This window comes from Penicillium maclennaniae (assembly GCF_028827695.1).
Source record: "Penicillium maclennaniae strain IBT 15551 chromosome Unknown utg000003l:1.0-5670915.0:1.0-5674809.0, whole genome shotgun sequence".
Lineage (NCBI taxonomy): Eukaryota > Fungi > Ascomycota > Eurotiomycetes > Eurotiales > Aspergillaceae > Penicillium > Penicillium maclennaniae.
Genome location: NW_026623215.1, coordinates 4,990,587 through 5,008,281, shown reverse-complemented (window position 1 = coordinate 5,008,281; position 17,695 = coordinate 4,990,587). Strand labels below are relative to the sequence as shown.

At 37.7% G+C, this 17,695-nt stretch overlaps 2 protein-coding genes across 2 annotated transcripts; one reads left to right on the top strand and one right to left on the bottom strand.

Moving 5' to 3' along the window:
* Positions 1-11,118: 11,118 nt before the first annotated feature.
* Positions 11,119-12,213, top strand: N7477_003985 (uncharacterized protein; the record flags this gene model as incomplete). Its single annotated transcript, XM_056965648.1, has 3 exons — positions 11,119-11,140; positions 11,185-11,412; positions 11,474-12,213. The coding sequence occupies 3 exons, from the start codon at positions 11,119-11,121 to the stop codon at positions 12,211-12,213; spliced, it is 990 nt and encodes a 329-aa protein (XP_056825601.1).
* A 686-nt stretch (positions 12,214-12,899) lies between these two features.
* On the bottom strand, positions 12,900-13,814 carry N7477_003984 (uncharacterized protein; the record flags this gene model as incomplete). Its single annotated transcript, XM_056965647.1, has 3 exons — positions 12,900-13,016; positions 13,092-13,336; positions 13,400-13,814. 3 exons carry the CDS (start codon positions 13,812-13,814, stop codon positions 12,900-12,902), a joined length of 777 nt encoding a protein of 258 aa, XP_056825600.1.
* Between the last annotated feature and the right edge of the window lie 3,881 nt (positions 13,815-17,695).

Sequence of the window (17,695 nt, the reverse complement as noted above, 5' to 3'; positions counted from 1 at the left end):
TACCTCGACCGACGGACTAATAAGACTCTTCCTGCCGTTATCCGAGGTCTTAATCTAGATAACGATATTATATATATAGCTTATCGAATGAGCCGGCCTATTGACCCCGACCGACCACAAGAATTAACGACTGCCCAAGCCTCCTTAGTTAATGAATAGCCTGGAAGTTCTGTCCCTATCCAGCATCGCGATACACTTCGTTAATAACTAGGCCGCCCACTCTTATAGCACTAGGGAAGTCCGAAATATAAAAGCTATCAAAAGCTAAACCAAGAGCTTAATAGTGCAATAGAACGGGCTAGAAACGTATTACTGTCGCAGCTTCAACTGAAATATGATCAGGAGTAGCCTATGTTAGAAGTACAGCGGCAGCTGTCCGAGATAAAACTGGCCGAGTCGGTGACGACAAAACTACGGCACACGGAGGAGCTACCAGAGCCTCAGAAGCATTTAATTGAGCGTCTTTTAACCCTGCTATCACCGACGTTAGACCAAGAAATGTGTTAATGCACCGAAGCTATTAATGCTATTGCTGCCTATTATTAATATAAGGAAGGTATCACTTATCGTTTGCCACAGAACAAACGAGTTGAGAGCCCCGTGGCCGAGCGCGGTTATCTCGAGGGTCAGAAGCCAGAGGGTGAAGTAGCCGACGTCAAGAGCACACTAGCCAGCCCACCCGAAAGGGCTATTAGATCCGTCACAGTGGACCATCGGCCTTTTTTTTCTTTATTTGTATGGGACAGGAAAGCCTGGCCCCCAAGAAGCGTGTGCAATAGTTCTTATCGCACGGAGACGTTTCGAAGCATATCAAGCGAAAGCATTTGCTGAATCTCGCATCAAGCGCTGGTGTTACTTGCAATGTTTGCGTTAAAGGTTTGCAGAAGTGATGCACTTTCAGCGCCATGCTAATGATTTTCACTCGACGGTGACCGGACCTTTATGGCGCGCAGTCTCTAAGTAATGAGTTGTTATGTTAGCTTTTGTGCATAGAATTTATAGGAGCTTTGGGCTTAGATATCTAGATGACATGATAGCCTCCATACGAGTGGTTTCAAATGGACCGAAGCAGCAGCAGCAGCAGGAGCAGGATGAGATAGATGAGTCAGCCACATACACCTTGAATTTTAGCGCAGTTCTGTGATATCCTCCGGCAAGGAGAAAACTGGTTCTGTCTCTTTTTGAGAGTCGAATCCGATTATTCAGATGACATTATCCATTATAATTTGCAACATGTCTCAACGTACGGAAGCTGTACAGGAGTCTGTGTATGTAGAATCATTTATCCTGACCACTCATGCCCTTGCCGGAGGAAACTGGTTCTGTCTCTTTTTGAGAGTCGAATCCGATTATTCGGATGACATTATCCATTATAATTTGCAACATGTCTCAACGTACGGAAGCTGTACAGGAGTCTGTGTATGTAGAATCATTTATCCTGACCACTCATGAGTTGTAACCCTGGATTGAGGTACAAGTGTGATGATCATTCTCTAACTATGAGAGTAGGCGCAGCTATTTGTAGTCACAGTAGCTGCCTTCTGCCCAGGCTGCCCTCGTGGCGCAAGACTCCGAACCCGTTAGTTATGACGCCTCAGCATGAACTGAAAATGAGGAACTCCATTGAACCATGGCATTGATCTCAGTCGGGGACAATAATAGCAGGCATCAGTTTGACATAGTAGTAGCTTCATTCACGCTGAAATCAATAACCGCCGGGTAACAGAGGAACACGCCGACCAAATACCAGGGATGGGGTTCTGTTCTTTGAGCGCGAGGAATATGACACGACCCGATGAGCAGCCGATCGCGACGGAGGATCCAAATATAGCAAATTTGAATGAAGAGCTTGGCCGGTATTCTATAGGTAACCACAGAATCTTGACTTTGTTGTAGGTTATCCAGGTATAGTCATCATTGAAGCCATACCCATGTTGTTCTGGCAATGTTGAGTTTTGAGCAATGGATCTGCCGAGACCAGTGGAACTTATATCGAATATGCCAATTGTGGTGTGTAGATGATTGACATTGACTTGATCGAATCTTAGGAAGGAAGGGGAACTGATTTGGAGTGTTAATTCGCACCGGCTGATGGCTGGAATCCAGATCCTGACCGTGTTATCAGAAGACGCTGATGCGAGTCGCCTTCCATATTGTGACCAGGCAATTGAGGTGACCGAATCACTATGTCCCTCTAGATTTGAGACACACTGGCCGACAGCCGGATCCCAGATCCTGATGGTCTTATCGTCCGATGCCGATGCAAGTCGGCTTCCATCTTGCGACCAAGCGATTGAGTTAATCGTATTACTATGCCCCTCAAGGGTTAAGATGCATCTGCCGGTGGCTGGATCCCAAATCCTCATAGTACTATCGAAGGACATTGATGTGAGTCGGCTTCTATCTTGTGACTAAGTAATTGAGTTAACCCAATCACTATGCCCCTCGAGGGTTAATGTGCACCGGCCGTTGGCCGGGTCCCCAGATCCTGACCGTATTATCAGACGATGAAGATGCGAGTCGGCTTCCATCTCGCGACCAGGCAACCGAGGTGATCGAATCTCTATGCCCCTCTAGGGTTGAGACGCACTGGCCAGTAGCAAGATCCCAGAGCTTGACGGTCTTGTCGTCCGATGCCGATGCGAGTCTGCTACCATCCTGTAACCAAGCGATCGTGTTGACCGAGTCGCTATGCCCCTTTAGAGTCAAAGTGGACCGTCCGGTGGTAGGATCCCAGATCCTGGCAGTATTATCCCAGGAAGCTGATGCGAGTTGGGTTCTATTTTGCGACCAGGCAATCAAGCGTACAGAATCACTATGCCCCTCGAGGGTTGAGATACACTGGCCGGTGAAAGGGTCCCAGATTCTAACATTCTTATTATCCGACGATGACACGAGTCGGCTTCCACTTTGCGACCAGGCAATCGAGCGGACTGGACCACTGTGCCCCTATAGGAAGTTATAGCGAGGATTTATTCTCGGATTTCACTGCCTTAAAGAATAGACGCGAAGGCTTAGAGACCTAGATCTCTATTAGAGGGTGGTCTTTTTCAGATGCGGGCCTAACTCGCTATATATGGTTATTCATGACCTAGAATAAGGTCTTTCGCAGCAGTTTTATTAAAAATCTGATCTAATTCATAGAAACCTATGGATTTAATAGTGTTAACCTAGATTGGGAATATCCGCAGGCTACCGACCAAGATAGTGTTCCCGCTGATACGAAAAACTATGTGGCGCTAGTCAAGGAAATAAGAGGCGCGTTTGGTCGCAGATTCGGAATCTCAGCAACCTTACCAGCTTCATACTGGTATCTTTAACACTTTGATGTTTAGTCAATGGAACGCTATGTTAACTGGTTCAACCTTATATCTTATAATAGTGAGTACCCTCCGATCAGGAATAAGACTGATCTTCAAATTAATTTGATATATTATTAGTGCACGGAGTTTGGGACAAATACTCCAAAAATATTAGACCGTATGTTGCTCCGTATACTAATGTTTCTGAAATCGATCTCGGATTAGATTTACTATAGCGCGTAAGCATTGACCCTCGCAAAGTCGTTGTGACGCATGAATGTCTTGTGGCCTGAGAGAGGCCTAAGGGGGAACGTGATCGGGAAGGAGCCGTGGGTCTAACCCGATTCGGGATAGAAGTGGGTTTGTTTCGTAGATGCTCGTTTCCCTCTTTCTCTCTTTTTCTTCTTCTCTAGTTTAGTTGCTTCTGTTAATGATACACGAATTCTTCTTCGTCTTGGTCGGTAATATATAACTAAACTTGTCTTTTCTCTTTCTCGTCGCCTCTCAGGTGCAGTCTAGATATTAGATACTTCGCTATCGCTGTCTCGCCCCACTAGTGATACCCTTTAACGAATTAGAACCGAACGAACGAACCCCGAACCTAAATCTTTACCGAACGCCACGACGGAACGACGTTATGGTTAAAGGAACCGACACCTATACGAAGTCTAAGTCACGTGACTAATATAGGAGACGTACCGTACCGACTAAGAACCTCCTCTCCGAGGAGGGGGATAATAAGGAGAATATCTAAGAGAAGCTCGTTAAGGAATAGGAGCTACCTAAGTTCTTGACCCTATCTCGGAACCTATTAAGACGCTATAATATAATTAGCTTCGAGATTAATAACCTAGAGGCTAAGGACCTTATCCGCTATAAGTTTTACTCTAAGGATTAGTTCCGAAAGAAAGTCTAAGAGGATATAGATAGCCTATAGGAATAACTAATCTAGCGCGAGACCTATTAGACCTAATAAGACCTATAGACCTCTAAAGATATATATTTAGTATAACTTCTACGGACTAATAATAGGTAACTTAAGGCTACTATTATTAACCTAACCTAAGAGCGAGATAAGGCTACTGCCTACTAAGATCTTATAGTTAGCGAACGGAATAACCTTACTTTCTAGCTCCTTTAATCCTTAGCGCTAAGCCCTTAAAATACTCTGAACCGTCAAGACCCTTAAGTCCCTAAAGCCTAAGGCTATCTATCGGCTAAAATACCTAATACTCCTATATTAGATAATAGTAAGATAGTTCGATTTAACGCCTAGGCTATAATAATTAAATATAAGCTAGCTACGAACGCTAATTATTATCCTATTACTAAATATTATATAATCTATATTATAAGCTATTACGAAGGGAAGGCACTCCTTTATATCTACCCTTATCTAGAAGAAGATACCTTAAACCCTTATTAGGACGCCTTAGATATTATAGAGTACCTAAAGGGTATCTTCTAGAACCTAAACTATATTACTAAGTATTGGAATATAGACCAATGCTACATAGAAAGATCTATCCTTATATTCAACATATAAGATCAGCATTGCATTAATCACGTGACCAGATTTTTCTTCTATCAAAATGATATTTTGACCACTTCTGATTTTGGTCCGCGGCCCTCTCCCAAATAATAGGCAGGACCATTTTCCTTCAGAGGTAAATGGTCCGCCTTTAGACATGAATGGTCCGTTCCTTCGGAGGTGCCTTCGGGCATATCTTGCCCGCGGACTTCGACCATAGTCTTCGAACCTCGGTAAACAGACTTCGACCCTCAGTCCCCTTAAGGATAGGCGGACCACTTTCCCTTAGGGATAAAATAGTCCACCTTTGGGTATAAATAACCAGATACTGCGGGGAAGCTTACGGGGTGGCTGAAACCGTCGATCCTTGACATCATTCTTTTGGCTTTTCTTCGGTTCCCTTCTTTGCCACCTTTATTATATTACTGTCTAGTATTTGTATGTTATTCTAGACGTTATTTCTAGGCTATTTTAGCCTATAAATATGTCCTTCTTTTCTAGCAGAAAGAATGAAGTCAGTTCTACTTTCCTGAAGTCATTGTCCACTTTCCAAAAGTCATCTCTACCTTCTTCCTTTGATCCTTAGGACGGTGGTTCTGCCTTCGTTTAGGCTATATCTGCTTATAGTCTATCCTACGACCTTTGACCTTCTTCCTTTGTCTGGCACCGACTGACCTGGCCGGACTAAGGTTGATCCCACGGACTTAAGGGGCCACGATCTGCTTCGTGGTAGCTTTATCCTTTTAGTCTATCACTAAGGCTTATTAGGAATACTAATATCTAATAATAAAGCTAAAGGATAACTTCCACGATTTTCTCGCTAAATTTATTTATCTCGCTAAAGAAGTAAACTAACTAAAGGATCGCTAGAAGCGAGACCTTTATAATAAGCTACCGAACTTATTATAGACTTAGATAATATTATTTATAGATAAGACTTCCGTTAATTTTAATAAGTTTATTTATACTTACTAGAGTATAGCTTATAATATTACCCTTTAATTTAAGGCTAAGAAGTCTTATAAACTAATTACTCTCTCTAAAGCTATTATAGGAGCCTTAGCTAATATAATCTATTCTCGTGTCTTATAATTACTATTTATAAAGCGCGAGAGTATAGGCGTCGCTCTATATAAGTTACTATTAGTTAATAAATATAATACTTTAATAAAGGAAGGTCGCTACTTTAACTATCGCGAGTAAGGGTATATAACTTATAAGTGCCTAAAAAAGAATACTATCTCTATAATTATTATTACTAAACTTTAGGCACTTAAATAGCCGCCTAACCCCCCCTTAGGATAATTAGTTAGGAAAAGTTTAAACCTAGAAGAAGTCTCCTTTTTAGGTAATAAGAAGTTATTATTTTATTCTCTAGATTTAACTAAATTATTTAGATTAGGCGAAAAGTCTTAGTTTTATTATTTAGATAGCCTATAATAGATATTCTCTTTTAATTTTAGTACTTAGTAATATTAGAGTAAGTAATTATATCTATATTAATTTATCTCTTACGGTATAAGCTATAAAGATATTTAGTCTATATATTTTACTCTTACCTTACCTAATCCTAACTAAGGGCTATAATAAATACCTAAAAAAACTAATTATTTATACCCTTAAATTAACCCTAATTCTTAATAGCTAGAGACTTTTTCGCTTATCTATATTAATTATTAATCTTAGATAATATAATCTAATTCTTAGATAAATATAGTTTAAGAAATTTAGTATTCTCTTATATTATTAAAAAGAATAACTTATTTAGCCTAAGAAGCTTAGTCTTAAGAATAATATAATTATAAAGATATTTATTATTCTCTCTTAGGCTATTTTAAAAAGATTAAAGCTAGATTCTTAATATTAAGAGAATACTAACTAATAAAATAGGTTATTTTATAACTTCTCCTAACTATAAATAGTTAAAAAGCTTTTTCTATTTAGGGGGTAACTAAGTCTATAACTTAGAGCCTCTATAGTAATTATAAAAATCTTAAAAATATTATATTAGTCCCTTAAATATAATTATATTTATTAGAGATATTAGATTTTATTAATATATTAGAAAGGAAGATAATAATATCTTTTTTATTTCTCTTTATAAGATTAATTATATCCTAAAAGAGAAGCGACATACCTAATAATAGGCTAAAGACTAAGAGATATAGAGTATAATCTTAGAGAAATACTATAAGTATATTAATTATTTCTTAAAATAGGATTTAAATATCTTACCGCTATACTAAGATATAACTAATTATTAGATCTTTCTTAATAAGAGAATAATACCTAAATATTACTCTCTTTATAAGTAGTCTAAGAAAGAACTTTAGGTAATAAAAGCTTATATTACTTAGAACCTTACCTAAGGCTTTATTATACTTAGTAAGGCCTCTTATATATCTTTTATCCTAATAGTTAGGAAAACTAATAGTAGTCTATAGCTCTATATAGATTATCGGAAGCTTAACGTATTTATAAAGAAAGACTATTACCCTTTATTACTTATTAATAAAATTCTTTAATAGCTTAGGAAGGCTAAGATACTTATAAGACTTAATATTTATTAAGGGTTCTATTAAATCCGAATATATCCTAACTTAGAGGATCTTACTACCTTTCGAATATATTATAGATTCTTTAAGTATAAGGTAATACCCTTTAGTATTATAAATAGGCCTACTATATTCTAAAGATTTATTAATAAGACACTAGGCGATTACCTAGATAATATCGCTATTATATTTATTAATAATATCCTAATTTATAGCGAGATAATTAAGGAATATATTTAGTATATAAAGAAGGTCCTATAATAACTCTATAAGGCTAGCCTATAGGCGAGCTTAGATAAATATAAGTTTTATTAGCAGAGTATCTATTTTCTAAGGTTTATTATTAGTACTAAAGGGGTCTATATAGATCTTACTAAGACTATTATTATTTAAGATTAATAATAATTTATAATAATTCGCGATATATAATTATTCCTTAGCTTCTGCGATTTTTATCAGAGGTTCGTTAAGAACTATAGCTAAATCGCGAAATTATTAAATTGCCTAATAAAAAATAATATACTCTTCAAATAAAGTAAGGCTTATAAAAGTGCCTTCTAGGAACTTAAGGAGAAGCTTACTTTAGCCTTAATCCTAATATATTATAATCTAATTATTCCGACTAAGATTAAAATTAATATATCCGATAAATATATTAGTAGAGTAATATCCTAATTATAACTTAATAAATATTAGTATTTAGTAAGCTTTTATTCGAAGAAGCTCGATTAAGCCTAATAATAGTATAATATATATAATTATAAAATACTTATAATTATCCTTATACTTAAGGAGTAAAGGGCAGAGCTTAAAGGCCTTTAGCGAGAGGATTAGTTTAGTATTTTCTCTAATTATTAAGCCTTATAATATTTTATAACTATTAAGAAACTAAATTTATATTAGGCTTATTAGGCTAAGTTCCTATTCTAATTTTATTTCTTAATCTATTATTTTATAGGGAAGCGAAATATTATTATAGATATCCTCTCCTAAAAAGATCTTAGTTTAGGAAATAGATAAGAATAGATTTTTCTCCCTTAATTATATCTTAAGTATAGCGTATACCCTAAAGATCGTGATAACCTTACCCCTACCTTAATTAGTATCTCCGAATATATTTTAATAGTTATTAGTAGCTCTAATATTATTACCTAAATAACGCTTATAAACTAATAATATAAGAGTCTTAAGAAATAATAAGAATTAATAAGAACTAATCTAAATAGACCTTAGAAACTATAAGATAGGCTATTATTAAATATAGGTTACTTAGTAATATTAGATAATAAGGACTTATAGGCCTAATTACTTAATAAGATCTATTAATAGCCCTTAATAATATATCCTAGATAAGATAAGATAAAGGCTCTCTTATTTATATAATATTTTTAGCTTAGATAGTCTACTAATATTAAATATTATATAGATAACTATTTAGTCTATAAGCATATAAAGATATAAAGAGACTAGCCCTTAGATCTATTATAATCTCTTCCCCCGCTAAACTATCTATAATAATATATTATAATAGATTTCTAATTATTCCTTAAAGATAAATAAGATTTTAATATAATATTTATAGTAATTAACTAATTAAATAAGCGGCTAGTCTCTCTTTTATATTATAAGATAATTAAAGCTTTAGAGATAGCCTAGTTATTTATCTCTAATATTATATAGTATTTTAGCCTATTAGACTTAATTATATTAGACTAAGGAAGCTAATTTATCTTAGAATTCTAAATAGAGGTCTACTAAGTCCTAAGAATTAAGCGTAAGCTATTAATAATATATTACCCTTAGATAGATAGCTAAAGCGAGATTATAAACTAATATATAATATAATAACTTTATATATTAGTAAATTAACGCTAAAATAATTAGTCTAATTAGCTTTTGGTAATAGATTTCGCTATTATAGCTCTATAGTAAGATTTTACTAAGAGGTCTCCCTTCTTTATTAAGTAAAGATATAAGCCCTAAATATCCTTTAACTAAGATATACCTATAGAACTATCTACGCCGCCTTAGTTAATATAAGATACTTAGGACTATATTTAGCGACTTTAAGAGGTCTAAAAAGATACCTAAAAAGAGATTAAATAAGCCTAAGAGCGTTAGCGCGCCTAGGCTAATAAATATCGCTAAGAAGTAGATTTTAATATTAGTAATCTTATCTTTATTATTACTAGGAATTAGAAACTTAACTAGCTAAGTAAAAAACTCTCTAATTAATTTAGTGGCCCCTATAAAATCCTCTTAAAGGAAGATTATAGCTATTAGCTTAACTTACTATTTTCTATTAAGATTAACCTAGTCTTTTCTCTAAATAAGCTCCGCTATATAGTAAGTTCCGATCCGCTTATAGGTTAGATTATAGACCTAGCTTTACTAATAGAAATTAACGACTAATAGAAATAGGAAGTCGATAAAATTATAGATATCCGATTATGTTATCGGAAGCTTTAATATAAGGCTAGGTGAATCGGAATTAAGGACGATAACTAATATCTCGTAGGGGATTTTAAAAATACTCCGAATAAGTTAATAGCTTTCTATAAGCGTTACCTAGCCCTACCCGGACCGTCTATATAGTTATTAGTGTGGTTAGACGCTACTTTAAATAATTACTTTGTGGATAATTATCCAGATAATAGAAGACCAGAGCCTCGGGGCGAGCCTCTTTAAATAGGGGGGACTATATAACGCATAAATATCTTATAGCCTGAGAGAGGCCTAAGGGGGAACGTGATCTGGAAGGAGCCATAGGTCTAACCCGATTTGGGATAGAAGTGGGTTTGTTTCGTAGATGCTCGTTTCCCTCTTTCTCTCTTCTTCTTCTTCTCTAGTTTAGTTGCTTCTGTTAATGATACACGAATTCTTCTTCGTCTTGGTCGGTAACAGTCGTTATAGGACTAGCGCTTATAGGTTCTCTATTATGCTCCTCTTAGATAGGATTATAAGCTAACGAGATTAAACTCAGTACGGTCGCAGTTTTAAACTAGCAGAATCTTCCTGTACCACTCCAAATGGAATTTGCCAATTCATCTATAAAGGTGGCGTAGGTGCTGATCCGGGCGGCTATTCCGATACTTCGGGAATCCTTAATCTGGCAGAGATCATCGATATAATTAATAGTAAGGATTTGTCAAAGGACGTTATTTTCGATAAGAAGGCAGCCGTCAAATAGGTGACATAGAACACCGACCAGTGGGTATCCTTTGATAACAGCGAAACGCTCGATATAAAGAGAAGCTTTGCAATGAGCCGATGCTTGGGCGGCACAATAGTATAAGTTGAATTTAACAGAAATCGGAATGAAAGAATCTGCATCTGACTCAATAGTTAGGTCTGGGCCATAGATCAAGTTGAACAAAATCCTAAAGAGGCTCAAGTTACGCAGCCAGTAAAGCTGAACAACAATCAGATACAATTAAAGAGTTATCTGGAACGCAATAATACAGCTCAGTCGGCATACTTTCTGTCAGACTGTGGCGAGAAGTGCCCAAGCGGAACCAACCCTATCGTGGATATATCAGGCGCACAGAGCATAGTCGGCATGTCATTAAATGAATGTGAGGAATTCAAAGAGCGGACTCTGTGCTGTGCAGATAGTACTATAGTTGGAAATTGTCAATGGCGAGGAGGCAGGGGACTAGGAATACCTTATTTCAGCGGATGCGAGATTGACGAGACAGAACTCATCCAAAGCACTCGCTACCGCCTAGACATGAAGTCTGGAGAGCTCGACTGTTCAGGAACACTTATGCTAGTTTTTGCTGCTCCGCCTTCTCAGCTCCTCCTAGTGGGGTCAGCTCCCAAGTAGACAGCAACCCGGATAGCGAAGAAAGCGACGATAACGACGACCCGATCATAGCTCAATTTGGTGACCAGGCCAAAGCTATTGCAGAGGCGGGTGCCGAACAAGTCGGATTAGATATTGCTACAAAATCACTCTGTACGCTGATTGTGACTGGCATTGAGGCCCTCCTTAACGGGGTAGAACTGGCGATTCCTCTTTTTAGTAAGTCGTCGTTCTTTTCTTTTTCGATTAAACTAATCTTGCAGCGCTAATTTCAATTTAGGGGAGATTACAATCGGCCTTGAAAGCTTGGCAGAAGTGTTTGCCAACCGATTTATCATCAAAGCATACAGCGACCTGGTCGAGAAGGAGGGCAAAGCTGCAATCAAAGCCACCGAAAACAAGCTCGAGCCCAAGAGAGTGACCAAGAGACCAACCAACACACGACCTCCGAAATCATCGCATACGTCAGCGAGAACACGAACTACAGATCAATATGGCATAAAGAGAGCCGACAATCCCAATTGCAAGCGACGAAAGAGGTCTGCCCGCACGACAACGGAAATCTCGGATCAGCTTCAAGGGCGCATAACAAGGACTATCACGCTAGACTGCGATAGATACCCTCAGCCGTGCTGGCACTACTCCTCGGTGATCAGTAATAACCCACACTCTGCGTATGTGACGTGCCCATACCGCCCTCAGCCGTTGACACAGCGTGGTGCGGTGGACGAGTGGAATAATAAGCATGATCGGGACCTCGTTGACGCAGATGTTGAATGTGAGGCGGATGAGTGGCCCGCTACAAAGTACATTGAGGTAAATAACGGCTACAAATATTTGGAGGGACATGGGAACCGAGTTCCAAAAGTTAAAAAACAATTTATTCGCCTTCTGTCTCAGGCCCAAAACGGAGCCGCTAGTCAAAAATTCAAAGGTTGCCCGAAAATGGCCAGAAGAGAAGATATTCAAACTGAGATCAGTTTGGAGGCTCCGGCGCACGAAGGACTGTATACTGAATAGACAAAGGTCAAGGCGGTCTACACCCGGGACGTTTTCTCAGTTTTGTTTAACAATTATATCGCTGCAGCGGACGGTGATAATGGCCTGACCCTCAATAAATATGCAAATCTGAAGGGCGTTAGTGACAAAATCAATTACCCTGGTTATCCGCTTCTCAACCGAGATCCGTAGTTTGAAACCGAGCAAGGAGAAGAAGAGGTACAATACGAAGAGCTCTACGATCTGGCAAATAAAATAAGAAAACGAGACTTCGTGCTCAACCCCCCCCGAGATCGTGGTAGTTGGAACTAATTCAAGCCGGAGACCCACGGACGAAGAGCTCCGCAAAAATTTTGGATTTATTCGATGTAAAGATAACTGTGGACAGGAGATTGCCAACCTTAAACAGGTTAAGCCTAATCTGAGAGTTCTGCGTCCTTCAAGCTCCAATTCGATGCCCGCACCTGTTATTGCCTCAACAACGTCTGTATCAGCCTCTATGACGGACGATATGACGACGAGTGAGCGACTCAGCAACTTCGATAATACAAATTTTCCCTAACACACGCTAGCCTAGAGAGCTATTGCGACTCAAAATGAAAATTGGCACTATAGCCAATATGCGATTTTTACAGTTGATATTGTAGACATAATTCGCGGAGTATTTGACATAATATCAATCTACACTCGATTGAGCTCCCTACAATCTACCTTTTTCGTCTATTTTTCCTGTGATCGTAGTAGAATTTCTCTAGTGCCTGCTGGCACGCCTCTCGATCGAAGAAATCCGGCCACCCATACTCGAGATAAATATCGCGTATCATCTGCAGATTGTGTTAAATCGGTGCGAACGCCGGGTCTGTCGCGAGAAGAAAAAAACAATACGACAAATCACCTACCTTTCCTTTATCATCGCCATATGAACCAGTTGGCTCCTCGTACCATTCATAGACTCTTGGCCAGGATCCAACCTTCTGCACCTCTGGGATCCAATTAAGTTTTTGAAATCTCTGCTTATAATATCCCAAGCGATCAACCAGTGGCTCAGTGTCTGGTTCACATTCAACGCGCCAATATCGCGGATCGTCCTCAGCGTAATCTGGCTTATATATAAACCCGTCGAGTGCGTATTCTGTTGCGGTACCTGGAACATAGATTAGAAACCTGACATCGAAGATACTTCGGGGGCGGAAGTGAGTTCGCGTACCGTCTGATGTGTCAAATATAAGCGATTTTCCGTATCTCCCCGAATCCGTGATATTAATCACCCATGGTGGGAACTTAAATTCATCGGGCACGACAGACACATACTTGCGAGGATCTTTGTTCACATAATCACATATAGTGCTCCATGGTCTGATATACCACGCATTGCGCCTGGAATCTAGGTATGGTAAGTGGCGAAGCAGTTCGATAACCTCGTCTGTTTTATTGAGAGAGGCAAACGCCTCATTTTCCTGGGTGATGTGCGGCCATCCTCCGGGTGGAGGATAGAGAATGTCGGTTGGCTCCACGTACAGCAGGGTGGTAAGAGATTCGTAAAGATCCGTTATAGCGGAAGTGGCCGCCTCACGATTGTATGTCGACGGCTTTTTAAGCCGAGGGTCTGAAGGATGCTGCATTCCTATGAAGGTGAAGGTGAAAAGGACAGACTTCAAGAATTTCCAAGATTATCATGTTCCTGGCGTACAATAGTTACGATACAAAAGATCTGTATTGATCGATACACCGTTTTAGCGGGTCGGATGGATACAAACAGTCCAGTGGTGTAACATAAGTATTTGACCTCGAGTACTTCGGCCTAGGGCCCACTTTTTAATACTGCCTGGCAGAAACCTCCGAAATTCAACCTATTTTAATAGCTAGTATGCCACCCTTTATATTTAATAATATTAGCCACCCTATGAGGCATAGTCTCTGATAGATACTTAATTATCTCAATATCTAGGCTTTCCCAAGCTTCCTGCGTAGCTTCTAGCAATAGATCTAGCGTAGATACGCTGTTTGGTAGGTGCATAAGTGTAAAGGAATACTGAGGACTAGCGGTGAAGGTTTGCCCCGCAGTGGGATAAGCAAGTCTCGGACCCAATTCGTACTTAAATCGAGAGGGTTTCCAATTAATCTAGACTTAGCAAGAATCAGTCTTGCTTCTACAATACTACACCTAGTCCAGACATCCTTCCTTACCTAACCGATAGGCTTTCTATCCTGAACACATAGATCCTTTATAATTCTGATTCTTCTTTTATCGGTTACCTAAGGAAGTATATCTATTAACGACTATATCCTCCGCTCCCGCGTCGCTACCGAAGGCGATAACACGCCTATATCGCACGAGGCTACTGCTACGTCCTAGCATAGAGACGCTACCGATTTAACCCCGGGACTAAACTAACCCGAGTTAATTTCTCCTAACCCGCTATAATACGAATCACTTCTAGGGGACCTACGCGGATATTAAGCGACCCATAGAGAACTCCGAAATAATAGCCAAACTATCGAAGATAAAATCGAACGCCTTAATAAGAAAATCCGCCTTCTTAAATGTATTCGGGAGCTTAAAGGGGACCGAACCGTGCCAGTTAAGATAAGGACCCGGCTACAAAATAAAGATAAATCGACCGCGAGTAACGATAAAAAGGGTATTAAAATCAAAGATATCCCTTCCTTTTTAAAGGACTTTAACCTCCGGAAACGTTAAGAGTGAATTCTTAACCTTAAATACTAATTCGAAGCCGACCTAAAATAATACCTTATAGACCGAGAAAAGGTATTCGCTAATATAGTAATAATAGAATATGACTATCGCTAAAGATAGCTATAATATATATATATAAAGCCTATAGAGGAATAATAAGAGCTTAAGAGCTTATAGATAACTTTTAAAGACTAAACGACTACCCTCCTATATAATATAGCTACCTTATAGGCTAATATAAGTGTTAGCCTTAGCTAAGTACGCTAAAGGCTATAAGATAATCCGGATTAATTCTATACTTATCTAGATAGCCTAGAATAATATTTTAAACGGAAAAGCGAAAAGGATAGTATAATATTCTATTACTCTAAGCTTAACTTAGCCCTTCGCTATTATATAAGCGAATATCTCCCTAGAGGATAACTACTAAAGATATACGATACTATAGTAAGTGAAGCGGGATATTTCTAGAACCTACTCTAAATAGCTAAGAAACGTCGCCGATTCGCCGACAAAACCAAGAGTATCGATACCTACTAGGACGCCTCGTATAATCCAGATATATATATAACTAGAGAAGGGATAACGCCTCCTAAAGATATAAGGAATAATAACCCTTAAAGACTTAGCTAGGTTCCTTACGCTTTCGGGAAAGCCACGGCTATCATAACTTAAATAATATATATAGATTAACCACGAACTAAGACTAAAACCTACTACGCTTAGGATTAGAACCCTAATATTATTAATATTACGAATTCGGCTATATCGCCCTAAATTACACTAAAGATAGACTAAATATATACCCCGCGCGTATCTAATCCTTAAGGAACTCGGGAAAAGAGAATAAGTCGAAGTGAGCCCTACCCTTATAACTCTAGACCCTAAGATAGGGACTACCTTACGCTTTTATATCCTAATTCGAGTACGGAACGCCCTCGTTATATACGCGGACTTAGACAGTTACGCTAAAGTTAATCTAGTTAGCTATTAATTCGTAAAAAAGTATAACCTAGAATATACCTTAGCTACCGCTCTAACTATTTAGGTAATCTCGAACCAAAAGATTATCTTCTATAGGGTATAGAAAGTCCCTATTACTATTACTAACTCGAGGGGGATACCCTATAGCTTTATAAGATAATATATAGCTATAGATAAGGACTTACGCCTAGAAGGTAGCCCCGTCCTTTTATCGATAACTATAATTTAAGACCTTTAAATCTATTTATTATTAGACCGATAATAGTGATTTAAGGCAAAAGAGTTCTTCTTATTTAGCCCGTAGTAATTCACTAAGGCCTACTAAAACTATACCTATATTTATACCGCGATTTAAATACCAGAAGATATATAGCTTCTAGAGAATAATAAAGAAATAGAGACTATATCCGAACTAACACTATTAGATAAACTAGAGATATTTCGTAATATATTCGCGGCTAATTAATTAAAGATTTTACTAATATAAAAGTTAACTAACTATACTATCGAACTTAAGGAAGGGGTATTACCCCCCCTATAAGCTAATATACCCCCTCTCGCAAACCGAACTCACGGAATTAAGGAGATATCTTAATAAAAACCTTATAAATAGATATATCCGACCCTCTAAGAGTCCCGTAGGGGCACTAATCCTCTTCGTGCCAAAAAAGGATAGTAATTTATATCTCTATATAGACTACCGAGGATTAAATAAAGTCTTAGTTAAGAATCGCTATTCTTTACCCCTTATTTCGGAGATCATTAACCGCCTTTCGGGTATAAAATACTTTAGCAAAATCGATATATAGGATATATATTACTGAATCCGAATAAGAGAGGGCGAAGAATAGAAAATAGCCTTCCGGATATAATATAGCCACTATAAATATATAGTAATACTATTTAGACTCACTAACGCACTAACTACCTTTTAAAATTATATTTATACCGCGTTACGTGGCCTACTTAATATAATCTATATTATATACCTAGATAATATCCTTATCTTCTTATTAGATTATAAGTTATATACGAAATACCTTCGATAAGTCCTCGAAAGGCTAAAGGAAGTATAGCTCTACGCAAAAATATCTAAATATATATTTTACTAAGACTAAATAGAATTCCTTGGCTTTATAATTAGTAGCTAAGGTATCTTAATAGACCTATAACGCGTTATCGCTATCGCGTCCTAGGAAATACCTAAAATATTCTATAATATCTAAGTATTCCTAGGATTCTATAACTTCTACTAGCGTTTTATTAAAGGATACTCCCTTATTATAGTCCCTCTTACTAACCTTCTAAAGGGAAGCCAGAATAGTAAGAAATAAGGGAATATAGATCTAAACGATATCGAAAAGATAATATTTTAATAACTAAAAGATACCTTTTAGTAAGCCCCACTCCTTAAATTCTTCGACTTAGTAAGATATATCCGAATTAAAACTAATATATCTAACTTAGGGATAGCTAGGATAATATTATAACCTAATAATAAAGAGCGATAGCACCCTATAGCGTTCTGATTAAGAAAATTTACTAGCGCAGAACTAAACTATAGTACCTCGGACTAGGAACTATTCGCTATTATATATTTATTTAAGTAATAGCGATATTACTTAGAAGAAAGTAAGTACCCTATTAAGGTTCTCTCTAATTATTTAAACCTCTAGGGCTTTATAAAATAGCTAAAAATTAATAGACGCTAAGCCTAATAATATTTATTCTTTACCTCCTTTAATTTTATAATTAAATACCGAGTAGGTAAAATAAATCCCGCTAATAGCCTCTCACGATAGCTAAATAAAGATATAGCTC